The following is a 16520-nucleotide window of genomic DNA, read 5'->3' as shown; positions in this document are numbered from 1 at the left end:
CCTTTTCACTTAGAAAGCATATAGAGTCTCTCTGAGCCAGAATTTTTACAAAACTGTAGAAATAATCAAAAGTAGTAACGAGAATTACTGGAGGTTTTTAAAACAACCCTCATTTTTCTTACTTCTTTTCTAAGCAGTCCCCCCCAATACTTCTGTGTGAACAATCGCCAATCTTTGTGTTTAAAAAGCAATGAAATCACTTGTCCTTACACTTTGCAGGTCCCCACTTTCTTACTTTGTGACAGAAAAAGGGTGGTTTCCAAACAAGGCAGCACACTCCTTTCACTTCAATTCTGACATATTCAACTATTTAAAGTTAAAAATCTAGACATGAAATTCACCTTGCAATAGAAAGGGTAAGCAAAGTCTTCTGAAAACTATGTTCTGCAGTATGATTGAAAATGAAGGAGTAATTCCACAAAAATAGCTGAAGTTCAGATCACACCACTGTGTTATTAGCCACCTCCCACCACAATGAGGATTGATTAGAGTCGTAGGTATACAATCAAGGCTTATAAGTGTACATTTGGATTATAGCAACTGTTTTTTCCAGGCTCTTGTTATAATCTTAAATTCAGAACAGCAAACCTGGGGTGGCACGTTGTAAATGCTACAGCTTGCAAAACACATAGAGATGACTGCAGCCACAGCACAAGGTAGGACACAAACTCTCAGACTTCTCTTCAAGCAATTCTAGTTTTACTGGCAGCAGTAGGCATATTCCACAGTACAAAAAGCTATGTTTCCCTATGTGTTTTCTCTCTGCTTGGTGAGAGAACAGAAGGTATTTTAGCAGATAGGTTAACCTTTTCAACCCTTCAAAACAGTTACAACTGCTTAGCTCATGAACTTCATCATCAAACCCCAGCCTTGCCCGTGTCCTGAGTAAGTTTTAAATAAATGCCACAAACTTTTCCTTTGCAAATACGCTCATCTACAAAAGAACAGTCACCTGTGCCAAAATTTCTGCGTAGTCTGTAGTAAATTTTAATTTAAAGGACTAAATAATACCTATGCAGTCTATAATACCAGATGAAAGTTACAAAAGTATTCCAATTAGTTTTTAGAATTTATTTATAGAACAGAAAACGTAAAGTATTACAGTAGGACATGGCTATTAGAAACATTTTACTATAATTTGTCTCATTTATTTCCAAATAAACATGTTAAAAACATACAAAGTAGTTTCCAAGCTCTAGTATCTAATGACTCTCCTCTGATTACTTTCTGATGGTAAGAGGACCTTCTAAATGGAATACCTTCTGAATGACTCTCCTTCCCAGCATAAAAACCAAATCACCCCAAACAGCTTCTGTTTTAAAATTCAGAATAGAAAACAAGAGAGAGAAAGACAATCTCTTCTCACAAGACAAACCTCCAATGCAATCAGTAGCACAAAAAAAAAAAAAGCCACCACAATACCAGACAGGTATGAATCAATTTGGCATCATAATTATTCTGAAATGAAATTTAATAGACTCAAAAAACACTTTATTTTTCAATAATGGCTACTTGGCCCATTACATAAAACTCCTCCTTCCAGGCACAGAGATACCACCATACAGTTCAGAATATTCTGTTTATACTAAGATGTATTTCATGAACGGACACAAAATTCAACTTCCCCTTAAAAGAGAAATCGGACCAATTTCCCTCAAAGTAAGCAATTCTTTCAATAATTCTTAGATAAATTCTACCCAGTTTGCAATGGACTGAAATAGACACTATAGATTTCTAAAATAAAGCATCGTATAGACAAAACCAGAGGTCATCAGTGGAAAAATATTCTATAAGTCTACTGGGCTGGCATAAATGCAGCATTTGAAAATGCTTCTACTCTATAATTCATAAAGTAAAAAAGAAACCAAACAAGCAGAACCCCTCATAAAAATACCAGATCATAGTTTCTTACACTGGAGGAAAGAAAGGTCCATATTGCTTTGTACCTTTGCCTACTACTACTGCACTGTAGTGTCTGATCTGACTTTAAGAGGTCAGAGTAATAAAATGTTCTGTGAAAGAATTATAGCAATTTTTTTAATTTCCTTTCTTACTTTTCTACAGAAACTTATGTTGCACTTATCTCTCATCTACCAAACATACTGAAGAAATATTTTGCAATATAAATATGAATTCAAAAACATAAAGTTGGATTTTAAAATCCAGTTTCCCATGATATACACTGTACTACTTTTTAAAAATGGAAATTCTCCATATCAAGGCTCTTTTCAAGAATACTGGTTATTTAGGATCTGGGTTTTGTTTTCCGGGCGGGCTGTGGGGTTTTTTTTTGTCTTGTTTTGGTTTGGGTTTTTTTTTTGCAATTATCTTCAATCTATATAAAAAATACCTTGAAATACAGGAATATTGATCAGTACACACTGATAACGAGCTAAAAGATCAAAAATTAAATAAAAAAGCACAATCAGGAAAGTCTCTAGTGACATAGAATGAAGATAAGCATTAGATTCACTGACAATAAAAAAAAAACCAAAACAGCAGTAAACACCTTGCTAATAGGTCATTATTTTTAATCACGTATTTCTCATCTCATTCTACTTGGGGATTGGACTAGGTGACCTTTAAAGGTCCCCTACAACTATTCTATCATTCTACTTATGTTTGGGCAATTTACCCAGAAATGTAAATTGGCCTGGCACTTACCTACTGGTAGCTCAGAGATTCATTTTTCTAACCATGTGGATCTCTCAATGTCAAAAGGAAACATTCAACCTGCCTGACATCCCATCAGTATCAAGCCATCAGCACAAGCTCAGTATACTTAAAACGATGACAGCCTCTGCTCTCCTGCCACCTTGGTTATGCTCTTACTCTGACATGGCAATATAGCAGGACCTTCTTCCTTACCACCCAGGGCCACTGCACACAAGCATGAGAAGGGCCTTACTGCTACCAGCCAAGGTTACACCCAACCCACAGACGCAGCCAGCTGCACCCCTGAGAAGATGCTGCAGTCTATGCTGTCCCAGAAGCAACTCAGACTTACGGCCACAGTTTTGAACAGATTCCTCCCAACAGGCAGCTCTGTAAGCTGCAGACTTTAAAGGCACAAAATGTTGGAACCTCTGCCTTAACTCAGGCATTTTTGCTTGCCTGTGTTGTTCACTACTGGGTCAAAAAACAGATAATGAAAATGTTGTAAGGCAGTGCTGGAGTGATGTATGCAATAGCTCCAAGAGAAATTTCTAGAGAAAGCAAAATTCGTTTTAACCAAGAAAAGAAGTGCTTCATAAGCACCCCTGAACATCATGGTCTTAGTTTTTACAGGTATGTATTAAATATTTGCTGGTAGCTAATTTAACAATAAAGTTGACTTTCACGAGATAACAAAGTGTATGTAACAAAGGTAATATGCAGGCCTCTCACATGTACGTAATAACAGAAAAGAAAGATGTTGCTTGCATAATAACAAATCAATAAAGTGGTAACAACCATTACTGTTACAAAAAACATGGCCCGGCCACCATCTCCCCCCCAGCAACTGTGAATATCCAGATTTATAGAGAGCACAAAAATATACTGTACTCCATTCTGCATAGTTTCTTACCCTCCAGTTACTCTCAGCTCAGGAACACTCCTAAACCTAATATGGTTTTCTTTTTAATTAGTTATATTAGATATCTTTTACAGTTATTCATCCTGTTCCCCTCTGAAACCAGTTTCTGAGGTAAGGAGTTTTACAGGTTTATACTTAACATGTTTATTTTGTTCATCTTTAGCCTGGCTCCCATTATCTTCATTTAATGTCCAACGGGTTAGAAAAGACAGTAAGCACTCAGTACATCTTCACCAGTTCCATGCTACTCATGACTGTCCCTCTCACATTCATCCTAAGATATTTTTTCCAGGCTGGAGAGTCCCAGCCTACTTGGTTGCTTCTGTCCCACAGCAGTGATCACCTTTGTGGCCCTTCTCTGAACTTTTTCAAGCTCTACCACATGCTTTTTGAGAGGAGGGACTGGAACTACCCACAATATTGAAGATGTGCACAAATCGCTAAGTCCATAAGGATTTTGTTTGGCTCTCTTTTCCTTCCCCAAACATTTCTGACTGCCACTGAGTTGATGGTTTCATGGAACTGTCTGTCATAACATTATGACTCCAACCCCCTTGACTGCAAGGTTCATTTCCATGACCGTCACTTCATGTGAAGCTAACATCTTAGGATATCTTAGCATCACAGATCACTCTTATCCAGTCTTTGCCCAGAGGCACCATGAGCCAGGACAGGAGATTTCTGCTGCGATACCACCACCATAAACAGAATGTTTAAAAACCCACAACTATTAGGTGTACATTTTGTTATATCCAAACACTACAGCTGCAGATCTATTACTACTACTACTACTACTACTACTTATTTTTCCTCTAAAGAACAAGTTTACCTTCATTTTTCCACTGTACTTTGGATCTGAAATTGTTTCAAAGGCTGCATCTTTGCTTAACTGCACAAAATCAGGAAAACTGGAAAACACCTCGCTGCACACCCGTTTGATATGTGCTTCCTGGAAGAAAAGCAGAAAGTTTGAACAAGCATTAAAAATTAGAGCTACATTGGGATACCAGTAAGCCATACAAGGAGTTAAACAGGTTGAAACAAGTAATCTGCCAAAGTAACTCAAACAGAAAGTTACGTGTTATTTGGTTTGCTACAGAAGTACTGGATAAAACATCTCCTGTGTGTTTTGGTTTGCTTCATTTAAAAAAGAAAGAGGATCCTAATGTGAAACCATGGATTCCAGTTACTAGAGTTAGAGATGCCCAAACTTCTTCTCCTGGGCAGAGACTGCAATAGGACTAGCCAGAATTGTCAGTCTTAAGAACTCTGTTGACTTGAGGTTTGCATTACTCAACCATTGTGTACCAGCATCTCTCTTGACCCTCTGGCATGATAAGCCAGTGCGAGAGTTACATGTTGACCCACCAATACGACAAAAATCAGGATGGGAAATGCATTTAAACTGTTCAAAAGCCACATTAAAGCTCCACTGCTAGAATTTGGGTAGCTCTGAACTTGAATGTGACCACACCCTGTAAGTCTACTTTTCCAGAGGAGCTGAAAAGATCTCATCTCTCACCTAAGAATAACACGTGATGGACTTTAATACTAAAGATAAGAAATACTACAAAATATCCATTTCGTCAGTAGATTTTGGAGAGGTTAATAATTATGTATGCCATAAAAGAAAGTAAGTCTCAACATACTCATATATTGTTATTTCAGTGGCTATTTAAACTCTCAAATGTTTTTACAACAAAAACTACATACACAATATAAAAAAAAATGCAACACTGAAAACATTTGGGTATTTACTGTGTATAAGGCCCTGGACACTAACAGTAACATCTTCTAAGAAGCACAGCTGCTTTAATGGAACAAACTGGCCAAAATTAGCTAGGATTTTCTCATTTCCATTCCCTTGCGGCTTCTGAGAGAAAGTGGTAACATCTCTAAATCCCTTTGCTCATTTTGGGATCTTAAGGATCACATACAAGCATTTTTAAAATTCTGCCATTTGTGGGTCTTGTAGGTTACTTGCCACAGTAACAAGATAAACTGATACTGTTCTCTCCTTGTGCACTTTCTACTAAAACATGTTTCTCATTATTTAGAGAAGCACAGCTCTGAATGTAAAATACTAGAGGAAAATTCCTTGTTATTTACTTATTTGCACAAAGACATTCCTCTTACTAGGCACTTGTCATAAATGGAACAGAAATGGCACTATCAGACATCACTAAAAATTACTCCTCCCCCTAAAGCTCTCCAATATTTCTAACACCCTTATTTTCAGATATGCATCAACTAAATGAAAAGACTGTTGTGTAACATCTCTATTAAATAAGGGCTACATTCTGAATTACTGAATGGAAAAGGAATTTTGAAAAATATCTTAATTTCAGTTAGTTAAGACTTAAAAATGAGGCCAGCAGCAATTTTCATTCAAGCGTTTTCATCCCATTTTCCACAAGTATTTTTTAGATACTTCTGAAACTAACCTGCTGCTTGCTAGTGTTGTCTGTCTGCAGCAGTGCAGCATGATTTGCAACCTTCTGTAGGATTGTCAGGTAACTGAAGCGCAGTGACTTAATTGTTTCACCATGAGCGTTTACCTACAAAAAAAAAAGAAAAGAAAGAATGTTTATGCAAACAAATGCTCCTGAAAAATAAGAAATAATCTAAAACAACTGCTATTCTTACAAGGTTTAATGCATTAGCAATTCGAATTAGTACAAGAATTGATCCCAAAGAGATGCATACTGTATTTCTAACCAAAATGCAGCAAGGTTTTTTTCCTCAACTTTGTGATCTTATTGACAGAAAACATCTTCTCAAAAAGAGAAAAAACCTAGTTATGTTCATAGTTTGCTAAACATTTCAGATAGTGTGATAGCTGCAGAAATTATTAAGATAACCAAAAATTCCTTGGTAGACAAAAAGACAGTAACTTTACAACTGATTTAAAAGTAAATCAAACCAGAGCTGTTTGAGTGACTTCTTACCCTACAACTGCTAACTTTACTTTTCTCTGCAGCAGAAATGTATAAAGTTTTATAAACATCTCAAGTAACATAATTCAAACAACTTCAAACATTCTAAAATGCAGCAGCAGCAACAGCATCAGCTATTTTTCTGGTTACAGTTGGCTGATTCGACCGATATTTGTTTTCCTTTCCCCTCTCAAGTTACTAAATTTCATGGCTAACCTTGGAATAAGGCAGTCCATAAGAGCACCTAAGTATCTGCAGGCCTGCCTAATGCCCTTCGTCAGTTAAGTTCAATAGCATTTTACTTTTTTCTACAAAATATCATGAGAAACAGAAGCCTGCAAAGAACTAACACTAGTATCCATGGAGTATTAAACAGGCTCATAGAGTGACTGTTTTTAAAGAGAGATGCAGAAGACTGAATAAGCTACATCATTTGGAAGGAGAAAAAAAACCAAAACATCCAAACACTATACAAGAATCAAAACAGGCCAAAAAGAAAATAGGCAGAAGCAAGTATGAGACATATGCTTCTAAATGTTAAAAAGACATGCTTAATCTGAACCTAATGAGTGATATGGACAAAGCAAATACAAAGCTAGACTAATCAAGTGTTAATGAAGTCCAGAGACGATAGAAGAAAGCTACAGAGCTGTTACTTGTGAACTAAGTTCTGCTTGTGCTGTATGGCTACTGTCAGGAGTTCTCCCTTCAATGAAGCAAAGCAAAGCACATGTTTAGTGGCACAGAAAGACACAATCCAACCGCAGTTATAACACAAGCAAAGCCCAGACGACCTGCTGGGTCCAGGATGCCTGATTTGCAGCTTCTGCACTGACCGCCTCAGGCATATGGGAGCAGCATGCCTGACACATACTGAACATCCCAATAAGTTATCCTTGCCAACATCAACTGTTTCACAGGTGCGCTTATTAATACAAGAAACCCAGAATTTACTGCATAAATAACAACCACCTGCTCATGGCATGCAGAGCAGCTTTGCTGTAATCCCAAAGTGCCTAACTCCATCATGCTTGTGATGCAATCACCCATGTTTCCAGTCGGGATTTCCCAAACAGGTGGCCTACAACCACACAGCCATTTCAATCAGCTCTTCTTTGGCAGAGAGTGTCTTGAGAAAACCTACCTACCATTCAAACCAGAAAAACTATGTTCTAAAATCCAAACAGTGCAAGTTCTTACTTTGTAACAACAGTTCTTCCTTTTACGGCCGCTGTTGCAGCTACAGGGCTCTCCTGCTCGTAATACTAAGCTTACATCCTCTGTCTCTAGCACAGCCTGGTACACCGCTTTCTGGAATTCGGTCAGGGAACAGTACACCATCTGAAAGAGAGAGAACCCCCAAACAATTATGTGCAGCATACAATGAAAAGCAAAGAGCACTGCTCAAAAAACATAAAACTTTGAAAATAAAATAGAAAACAAGAACATATTTGCTGAAAGTTACATGAAATTATTCTACCACCAAATGAAAAAATCTGAATCTTGACACCAAAACAGTACGAAATTGTAGCCAAAATGTATGTATAGTTATTTTATCCTCTCCCAAAATTCTACAAAGAGTATCAATATCAAGCTACAACAACCTGCTGTTAGGTTTCTGTAAAGCTTTCAGTATCGCTTTTGAGGAGAGATAGGAGGAAGAGGGAAAAATGAGAGAAATAAATGCATAATTGTAATTTAAGGATTCCCCTCTGCTTTGCCAGTTGCTTTATTTACCCTTTCTTTCCTCTTTTTAGGCACTAGCTGTTGTAGGACACTACCACAGGCAGGACAAACAGAATAAACAATGAGAAGGCAAGGATCTACACGGTGCTATGGCCGAAACTCTTATCCCTCTTCTTAGAGACCACGGGTGGCATCTCCATGACATCTTTAGTCTTAAGCAGCAGGAGACAGAAATCCCAAGATCATTCCTTAACCTAGGCCACCCACACAGCACCAGCACCATGCTGAGCTATAATAATACAGCAGTAACTTGAACATATACTCACATTAACAAGAGAATGAAAAGAATAAAATCTGCTAGATTTAGAAAAGGAACTGAGTGACATTTGTGTTAATCTTTCCTTCAGAAGACAGTTTAGATGACATTATTATACACTAAGGATGAAGAATAAATACCAAATTTTGAAAACAACCAGCTGCAAACTAATGTGTTTGTCTACTTAGAAGGAAAGCACAAATATATCTAATAAGAATTTATCAGAACTCTTAGCTACAGTCGTTAAGTATCATCACTTTATATAATGTTTACAATACCATTAGATGACAAGGATTACAGACCTATCAACAATCAGCTTTAGGTTTGGGGGTTTCTTTTATTTAGTGATCAAAAATGAGGGAGTTAAAATGAAAAGCATACTGTTCTGTGTACAAAGTGTCAAGCTGCAAATTCAGAAGTCCTGCATAGCATTTCAAGAGATTTACATACATTGCATTGGCTTTGCACAGATAAATACAAAAGTGCACATAAAATAGACGTGTAAATCACTAGTCAGAAGTCTAGCTGAGCATTTTCATGCTTGATTAACTCCATTTCAACACGCAATCATAGTAATTATGTGAACAAAGCACACTACTGCATGTGCATTTTTTCCAAAGCTCTGGATTCTTCTTAAATTCCTAAGTCCAAAAGAAAACCATAAACTACTACAGGCGTGATGAAAGAGAGAAAACACAACAAAAACAAAAAGAGAAGAGAATATTCAGTAGCATTGTATTTGAAACGTGCAGGCGCTCTTACTCTGTCTTCCTTTTTTGGCAACTGATCACTGATAAGCGCTTTGGTACGTCTCAGAAAACAGCCAGACATTTTTCTTGCTAGCTTCACCATGGCCTTACGACCTGTTGCTAGCTCTCTTTTAGTTGCAGTGTGCCTCTGGCCATGCTCCACTGGATCAGAAAATTTCTTCTTGAAATGTAGTCTGCTACCCAAAAGTCCCGGTACAGCCCTATTAAAAAACAAAAGGGGGGGCGGGGTGTGAAGGAATAACAGCGTTTTCTTTACTCCAAGGCAGTCTATCCTTTTCCATTGATTAAAAGCATACCATAAATTGTTTCTGGCTAACAGCAAGAGATCTCAAATTAACAATCGCTAGAGAAATTAATAAAAATTGTGTATATAAATAGAAACATACACTACTTCCAGTCATGCCACTTTTTCATTTACTTATGTGATCCTCAAATATGAAGAGTCCCCTTAAGAAAGGGTTGCCACCTCCAGAAAAACGAAAGCTCAGCTGAGCAATAGAAGTCACAAGTATATAGAACCTCTAAACTACAAGGCTGCTACTGTTCGGGAGCCTAAATTGGAAGCTAAGCAGTCATGTTTTCAATTTTTATTGTTTTTATTAAAATTGGGTTATGCAGATATTGCAATTTACTAAATAAAACCTTAAGAAACCCAATAGGAAAAAGAATTTGGTAATCATTGGCAGCACTACATATTGAAACAATCTATTAATATCAGTATAGGATGCAACACTAAGCTTACTGCTAAAGTATTTCTTTCCTGATATTTCAATTCAGTCTGTATTTCCTTGTATTTAAGGCATGTTTGCTTTGTTGCTCCTCTGTAAAGCATCCCCAGTAAGTCTTCTATGTTTAGATTTATATCTAGGGTTATCTCCACCTCTCCCTCTCCATTAGAAGTTTTCTTGGACAAGACTGTTGCTTTCCAAATATGTGCACTTGTGCATTTTGAAAAACAGAAAATTATTATTACTTTCAACTTCCAAGTAAGTCAGAACGACCTGCACATATTGGACAGAGCAAAGGCACAATGCTGTTCAAAACTGTGTAATGATTCTCAATCTACTGTGGAGGATAAACAAAGAAGAAAACAGTGTCCTTAAAGAAAGGTAAACATAGGGGAAAAAAAAAAAATTGTAACTGCTTCTCAAATTTCCCAAAGAAGCCAGCTGACAAAGAGGAGCTCCAAATTCATTAAATAACTGCAAAATACACACTGCAGATGTATGTACCAGGAGCTTACCTCCAGTACATCTATGGAAAAACATATTTACATGCTCACAAAACATTGGGGTTTTTTTGGGGGAGGCTTGTGGTTTGTTGTTGTTTTTTTGACACAGATGGGTCCAAATCATCCAGCCCTATCCCAGTCCTACTGCATGGGTAACATATAGAGGTGTTTAAATAGTAAAAAAAGATACTTTATTTACCAGTCCATAACACACCAAAGTTCCTTCATATTGTTTTGTAGAATGGTTCCAGTTAGGCCTATGCGAACACTGCATTTTAATGACTTCATGGTTTGAGTTATTTGAGCCTTTGGATTCTTGATTCTATGTGCTTCATCCACTATCACAGCAGACCATTCTACACTGCAGATCAAGAAGAAACATTCTATTAACTGAAACTACTTAACCCGTCACCCCACATACACATGCAAAGTGAAGTCAGCCACACACGTGGCCGTGATTATTATAAGACACTATTACTTTTTGGTTTTCCTGTCTTACATTGTATTACACTACTCAATTCCTTATATTCTGTTTGTTTAGTAAATTCAGTTGTCATTGTTGAATATAATGGCTAAAGTATATAGCCAAACAAATTAACTGCTGTTAACTGTATCAAATGCTCTGTGTGAAGAATGCAGCTTTCAATCTCTGGAGCAATCAATCCAGCACATCTCACTAGCACTAATTCCACTCATAAGTAAGATTTAGAAAAATTAAATAAATCTCTGAAGGTAAACTATTGAAACATGTTCAACACAGGTGTGCATCATTTTTCCAACAAAACCTATCCAGCATAACCAGAAGTAGACTGAAAGCATTTCAATCCGCATGGTTTTCTACATAAAAGCATCACTCAACTTCTTGACTATCTATATGATACCAATATGGCAGAGGAGTTTTAATATTTTGTGATTTTGTGACTAGGAACATATCTAGAAGCAGGGACCAAAAGATACTTTGCAGACAGTTCAAGCACAAAACTTGGAGGTAGAATGACCAGTATACTGTGATACTAATTTAAGTCATCAAGTTGCTAGGAAGAGATTTATTAACTTTATGAGACCATTTTATATATAGGAATGAATATTTCAGAACAAAATCATATCCACTTTGATGATACTTTAAACAGCAAGAAGCTGAAACAGACATGTTTAGAAGGAAACCTCTCTCCTGAGCAAGCTGCATTTAGTTCACTGATCTGAAGCCTGATCTTGTGGCATTTTTGATGCCTGCTAAATACATTCATTCTTATCCGAGTCCCTTACATTCCTAACACCTGCGAAAAATTGGAGTTTCTGAAAGGAGCCTAACAGATGACCATATGCTAGATCCTTCAACTTAAATCTCTCATTAAGCTGATTTACATGCATAACAGTCTATGTATTCTTATTAGTGAAAATTAATTATTTAACACCAGTTTTTGAGGCCAATCCATCATTTTAGCTAAGCAAGACTCATAGCTTCTTCCAGCGTGAGGCTCATAGGCCCATCCAGTCACATGCTCTGCAGAAAGAGTTTGGTAAATCTGTATGCTGAAATAATGTATATGCAAGCAGTCAGTCACACATAAGATCTGCTCTGCACATGCACCTATTTCCTGATCACTGTCTGTTCAATGACCAAGCCTGAAGAGTTCCTCAGAAAGCCAACAGCAAGAATTAGGGTACTGGAACACAACTCCTTTAGTCTTCTCCTATCTGCACTTCTTTTTCAGACATGAGCACAGACAGAGCTGGAGATCTGATCATTTTGGTGACGGCTGTCCAGAACACTAGGACACTCACTGGGGCCTGGACCTTTCCCAACACCTAAAGCAACAAGATCTGCAGAGCCACTGACAACACCAGCTGCTAAGGGCAGACTGCTACTACTAGCTATTCTTGCAACTTGTACCCTGCTTCCAAGATGAGGTAAGGAAAGAGGAACACTAGGATCAGATGAGAGGCTAAGTAGTCCTGAGCACAGCCAAAGGAAAGGCAACACTCCTAGTCTGAAAATACTGACAGCTATGGAACAAATAAAGTAGGATTTCTAGCACAATCTGCTGACAGAAAGACCTTGATTCTGGCAGGCCCATCAGGTATTTAAAATTACACAGAGACACATATACACATCTTATATCTCAAAGTTTTTAGGACTCAGGAATTTCATCGAGCTGGTGAAAAGTGCAAATAAGAAAAATACCTTTTGAAAATTTGCTAAAAATCCCAGGTTTTTTTTCTCCTTACATTGGACTGAAAGATAGAAATATCTTCTGCATATCTTTTTAGCTACCACCAGTTTTAAGGCAGGCGATTCATGCAACTTTTAGTGAACACTTATTGAACCAGTTAACAGCAAAAACTAGCTTTATGAAAACTATTCAAACTTCTCCCAAGCATCCCACTACAAAGATAGTACAGGGTAAACTCTCCAAAGATAGTTCAATGGGATTCTCATCTTCAACACAATGAGTCGTGGGATTTAACAGGAAGTACATTACACAGAAAGAGTAAGTACTTGCAAAGAACAATGCAAAACTTAGACAGACAGTTAAAATTCTGTGTGTGGAAAACCCCTTAAAATCATTACCTGTTGAATTCATCCAAATACAGGCGAAGTATCTCATACGTTGTAAGGGCAACTTCATATTTCCCTTGCTTGATGCGACTCAAGTCATCATCCTTTTTACTGCCATGTAACACAGAGACCTTAAAGTACCCCCATGTATCTAACTCATCCTTCCAGTTGTACAGCACTGAAAGAGGGGCCACTATGAGGAAAGTCTGAAAACAAATAGCTGTTATAGTATTACCAGAAAAACTAGAACATAGCACTTTCTCAACAAGAAAAGTGAAAATCTTGAGATTTATTTCAGTGCTTTATAGTTTGAATTGTTTAATTCTGTCTCTTCAAAGCATAGTATAGAAAATATCTGAAGGGTCAATACAAATTCAAAAGTAATCAGTTTACTCAGATTATGTTAATAGTACAGAAGAAAAATACTGTAATATTATAATAAGATACCAGAGTAGTGCTACTCACTCAAATTATACTCTAACAACTGCCATAAGACATGAGATACTATCACTTTGCTTTGTTATAGCATCTGTATCTGTGTACCATAAAATGTTTTACAGATGGAGAAAACAAAAGAATAAAGAGGGCAAGCAGCTTCCTTCAATTCACAGGTTTAGTCAATATATTACTTCAAAACAGAAAGACCTGAAAAGGGTTTAAAAATTTAAGATGGCTTGTACAACTCATTTAATATCATAGAATAATAAAATCAATGAGGTGGGAAGGGATCTCAAGAAGTTTCTAGTTCAACTTTCTGGCCAAAGCAGGGGCAACACTGAATTCAGACATTTAGGGCTTTCCCTACTCAGGTATTCAAAACCCCCAAGGATGGGGCAGTCCACAACCTCTCTCTGTGACCTGTTCCAATACTTAATTGTCCTCAAAGTGAGATTCTTCTTCTCTTATTCCCAGTCAGAAGCATTCCTGTTTTTTTCACGTGAAGTGCTATCCCTTCATCTTTTCTTCTCTGCCTGTCTTTCCTGAGGACCCTGTATCCATTATTCACAGAGCTAGTGTCATATGAACAATTCTGCCAGTTAAATATTCCAATTATTCCAATAAAATAAAAACAGCGAAAACAGAAATTGCATAGGTCCTGTGATGAGTAAAATTAAAGTTATCTTCAGATTTCTCTCATTCACACAGAACTTTTACAGGTATCTTTATTTGCTGTATTTGGTTACCTAGATAATCAGTCAGCTTTACTTCTGACATAACAGTCATTCAAGAAAATATGCTAGCTCACAAGGATATTAACAATAAATTTTCAAAATATATGCATTTGCCTTAATTATTTAAATATCATGTTAATATAAACACATGTGCTTTTTGTACTTTAGAAACACAATCATACAAAACTAATTTTCTACTCAATGACACAGGCTTTTCAAAGTATTCTAGCTACGAATCTCATCCAGGCATTTCCAAATGTTTTGTGTTAGAGCAGATCAACAGTATGAACAGATTAGCCAATAAGAGCTAGATAATGCGCTACAACAGTCTGAAAAACTGAAGGCTTCCCTAACACCACTAGGAAGGCCACGAACCCCTAATCTACCTAAGTAGCTGAATATTAAAAATGAATATACATAAACTCCTAAAGCAAACAAACGAACAAAAAATCCAAGCATTGCCTTTTAGCAAAATCCTTAAGCTTGTATCACTAGAGGCTGTACCTTCTTGGGGTTACACTTTGATTCCTTTTTCATTGTTCTCAGTAAAAATTCTGGCATATTGTTTTCAATATCTTCACGTGTTCCCTTTTTGTGCAACACTGCAGCCAAAAACGAAATGACCTTGAGAAAGAAAACAAATCCCAGTGATTATGTACAAAAATGCAAACAGAAAGTGAATTAGTTTCATTGAAAATAAACATTTAGGACAAAATCCTGGATGGGATTTAGAAAGGGGGCTTGGGCTTTTTGTTTGTTTGGGGGTTTTTTTGTTTCTTTGTTTTAAATCAATGTTTTTAAAATGGGAACCCCTTCCCTTGGAGAATCCTGAATTCATGATAAGGACAATTAATTGCTCTACTTTACTCTTTCACCTTCTAGGTGGAGAAGTCCCCAAAATACAGAAGAGATTATGAATGAGCCAGCAAGGAGATGAGAAGCATGCCTTGCAATCTGCCTCCATTTTCAGGAGGACACTTGAATCTTGAGTGAGAAAACAGAAGGAAGAGACACTTTCCTAACTATACTCCCAACACTACTTCTGCAAAAGGCAGAAGAGGTTTAAACTAGAGGTCAGATTTTTACTAATATATCATTTCCTGCATGTTCCATTCCTTCCAATTGCTGTTGTTAACTTCAAAACCAGTTCTTTCCGTTGTGTTTGGGTCTATATTATCATAGAACCATGGAACAGTGTGGGTTGGAAAGGACCTTTAAAGGTCATCTAGTCCACTCCCCCTGCAATGAGCAGGGACATCTTCAACTAGATCAGGTTGCTCAGAGCCCCATCCAGCCTGTCCTTGAATGTTTCCAGGGATGAGGCATCTACCAGCTCTCTGGGCAACCTGTCCCAGTGTTTCTCTACCCTCAACATAAAAAATTTCTTCCTTATATCTAGTCTAAATCTACCCTCTTTTAGTTTAAAACCATTCCCTCATCTGCCTCAAACCAGTCAATGTGATTTCCCTTTGATTATGAGAAGACACTTATTATAGTACACCACGGTGGGGACCAACATCCCAGCACAGGCTATTCCAAGCTGCTCCCATGGTAATCCAAAACAGGAAGAAGGCAGAGAGAGATCTGGCCAGAACATTCAAATCTGTAAAACCCACTTGGTATCCATGGGGCTATGCAGCAGCAAGAACCAGATGCATCATCAGAGAGGTGCCCTGCTTTTAAAAATTCAACAGACCCCCTTTACTCTGAGCAGGCAGCTCCAGCCGCTTCCTTTTGCGGCTGCTGCACAGCTGCTCATAGCAGGGCAGAGGTAAAGCTGCCATCTGTTTATTTCCAAAAACCAGGAAATTTCCAGAGCTTTCTCCCTCTAACGATGCAGGGAGAAGGACCAGCCGGGAGTACAGAAATGCAGGAAAAATACCTGAGAAGAGTAAAGAGTAAAGAAGAACAGAAGAGAGAGGAAACACATCATGTACAGGGTTGCAGGGTGGGAAAGAGACATGTAGAAGAAAAGAAAACCAAACATTTTTATACATAATATTTCATATAAACTGAGGCTAAGAGGAACTGAAGTTTGCATATGTTGTTTGACTTTAATTTTTTTTTTTTTAATCCTTTCAAGAATAATAAAATTCAACTGAACATAAAATCTCCATGTGTCTTCCAGATCCTCCATTTTTGGAAGAATAATGCATCACAAATTTGTAACAACAGCTAAAGGCTGTAAAAGGGCAACTCTGCTGAGAAACCTTTGACTCTTCCAGATAGAGACGGAAGGAACCTAAAGGCCTTAATAGGAAACTTTAACTTA

General features: G+C 37.4%; 1 protein-coding gene across 11 annotated transcripts in view; it reads right to left on the bottom strand.

The window, feature by feature from the left end:
- The window catches only part of ERCC6L2 (ERCC excision repair 6 like 2), a 62974-nt gene that overhangs the window by 40527 nt on the left and 5927 nt on the right, over window positions 1-16520 (bottom strand). For 10 of the 11 annotated variants that reach the window (XR_014230722.1, XR_014230723.1, XR_014230724.1 and 7 more), the window contains 7 exons: window positions 14753-14872; window positions 13089-13282; window positions 10716-10877; window positions 9278-9485; window positions 7714-7854; window positions 6022-6135; window positions 4407-4526 (listed from right to left, as the gene is read on the bottom strand). Coding sequence is in view for 7 of the 11 variants with exons in the window: in XM_082336802.1 (XP_082192928.1) it covers window positions 4407-4526; window positions 6022-6135; window positions 7714-7854; window positions 9278-9485; window positions 10716-10877; window positions 13089-13282; window positions 14753-14872 (1059 nt within the window). In the remaining 4 variants the exon portion in view is untranslated. The remainder of the gene's footprint in view (window positions 1-4406; window positions 4527-6021; window positions 6136-7713; window positions 7855-9277; window positions 9486-10715; window positions 10878-13088; window positions 13283-14752; window positions 14873-16520) is intronic. The other variant, XM_082336806.1, reaches the window with a different exon arrangement.

This window comes from Platalea leucorodia (genome assembly GCF_965183815.1).
Source record: "Platalea leucorodia genome assembly, chromosome: Z".
NCBI classification, from domain to species: Eukaryota; Metazoa; Chordata; class Aves; order Pelecaniformes; family Threskiornithidae; genus Platalea; species Platalea leucorodia.
The sequence above is the reverse complement of the archived record's forward strand: the minus strand, read 5'-3'. Positions and strand labels throughout refer to the sequence as shown.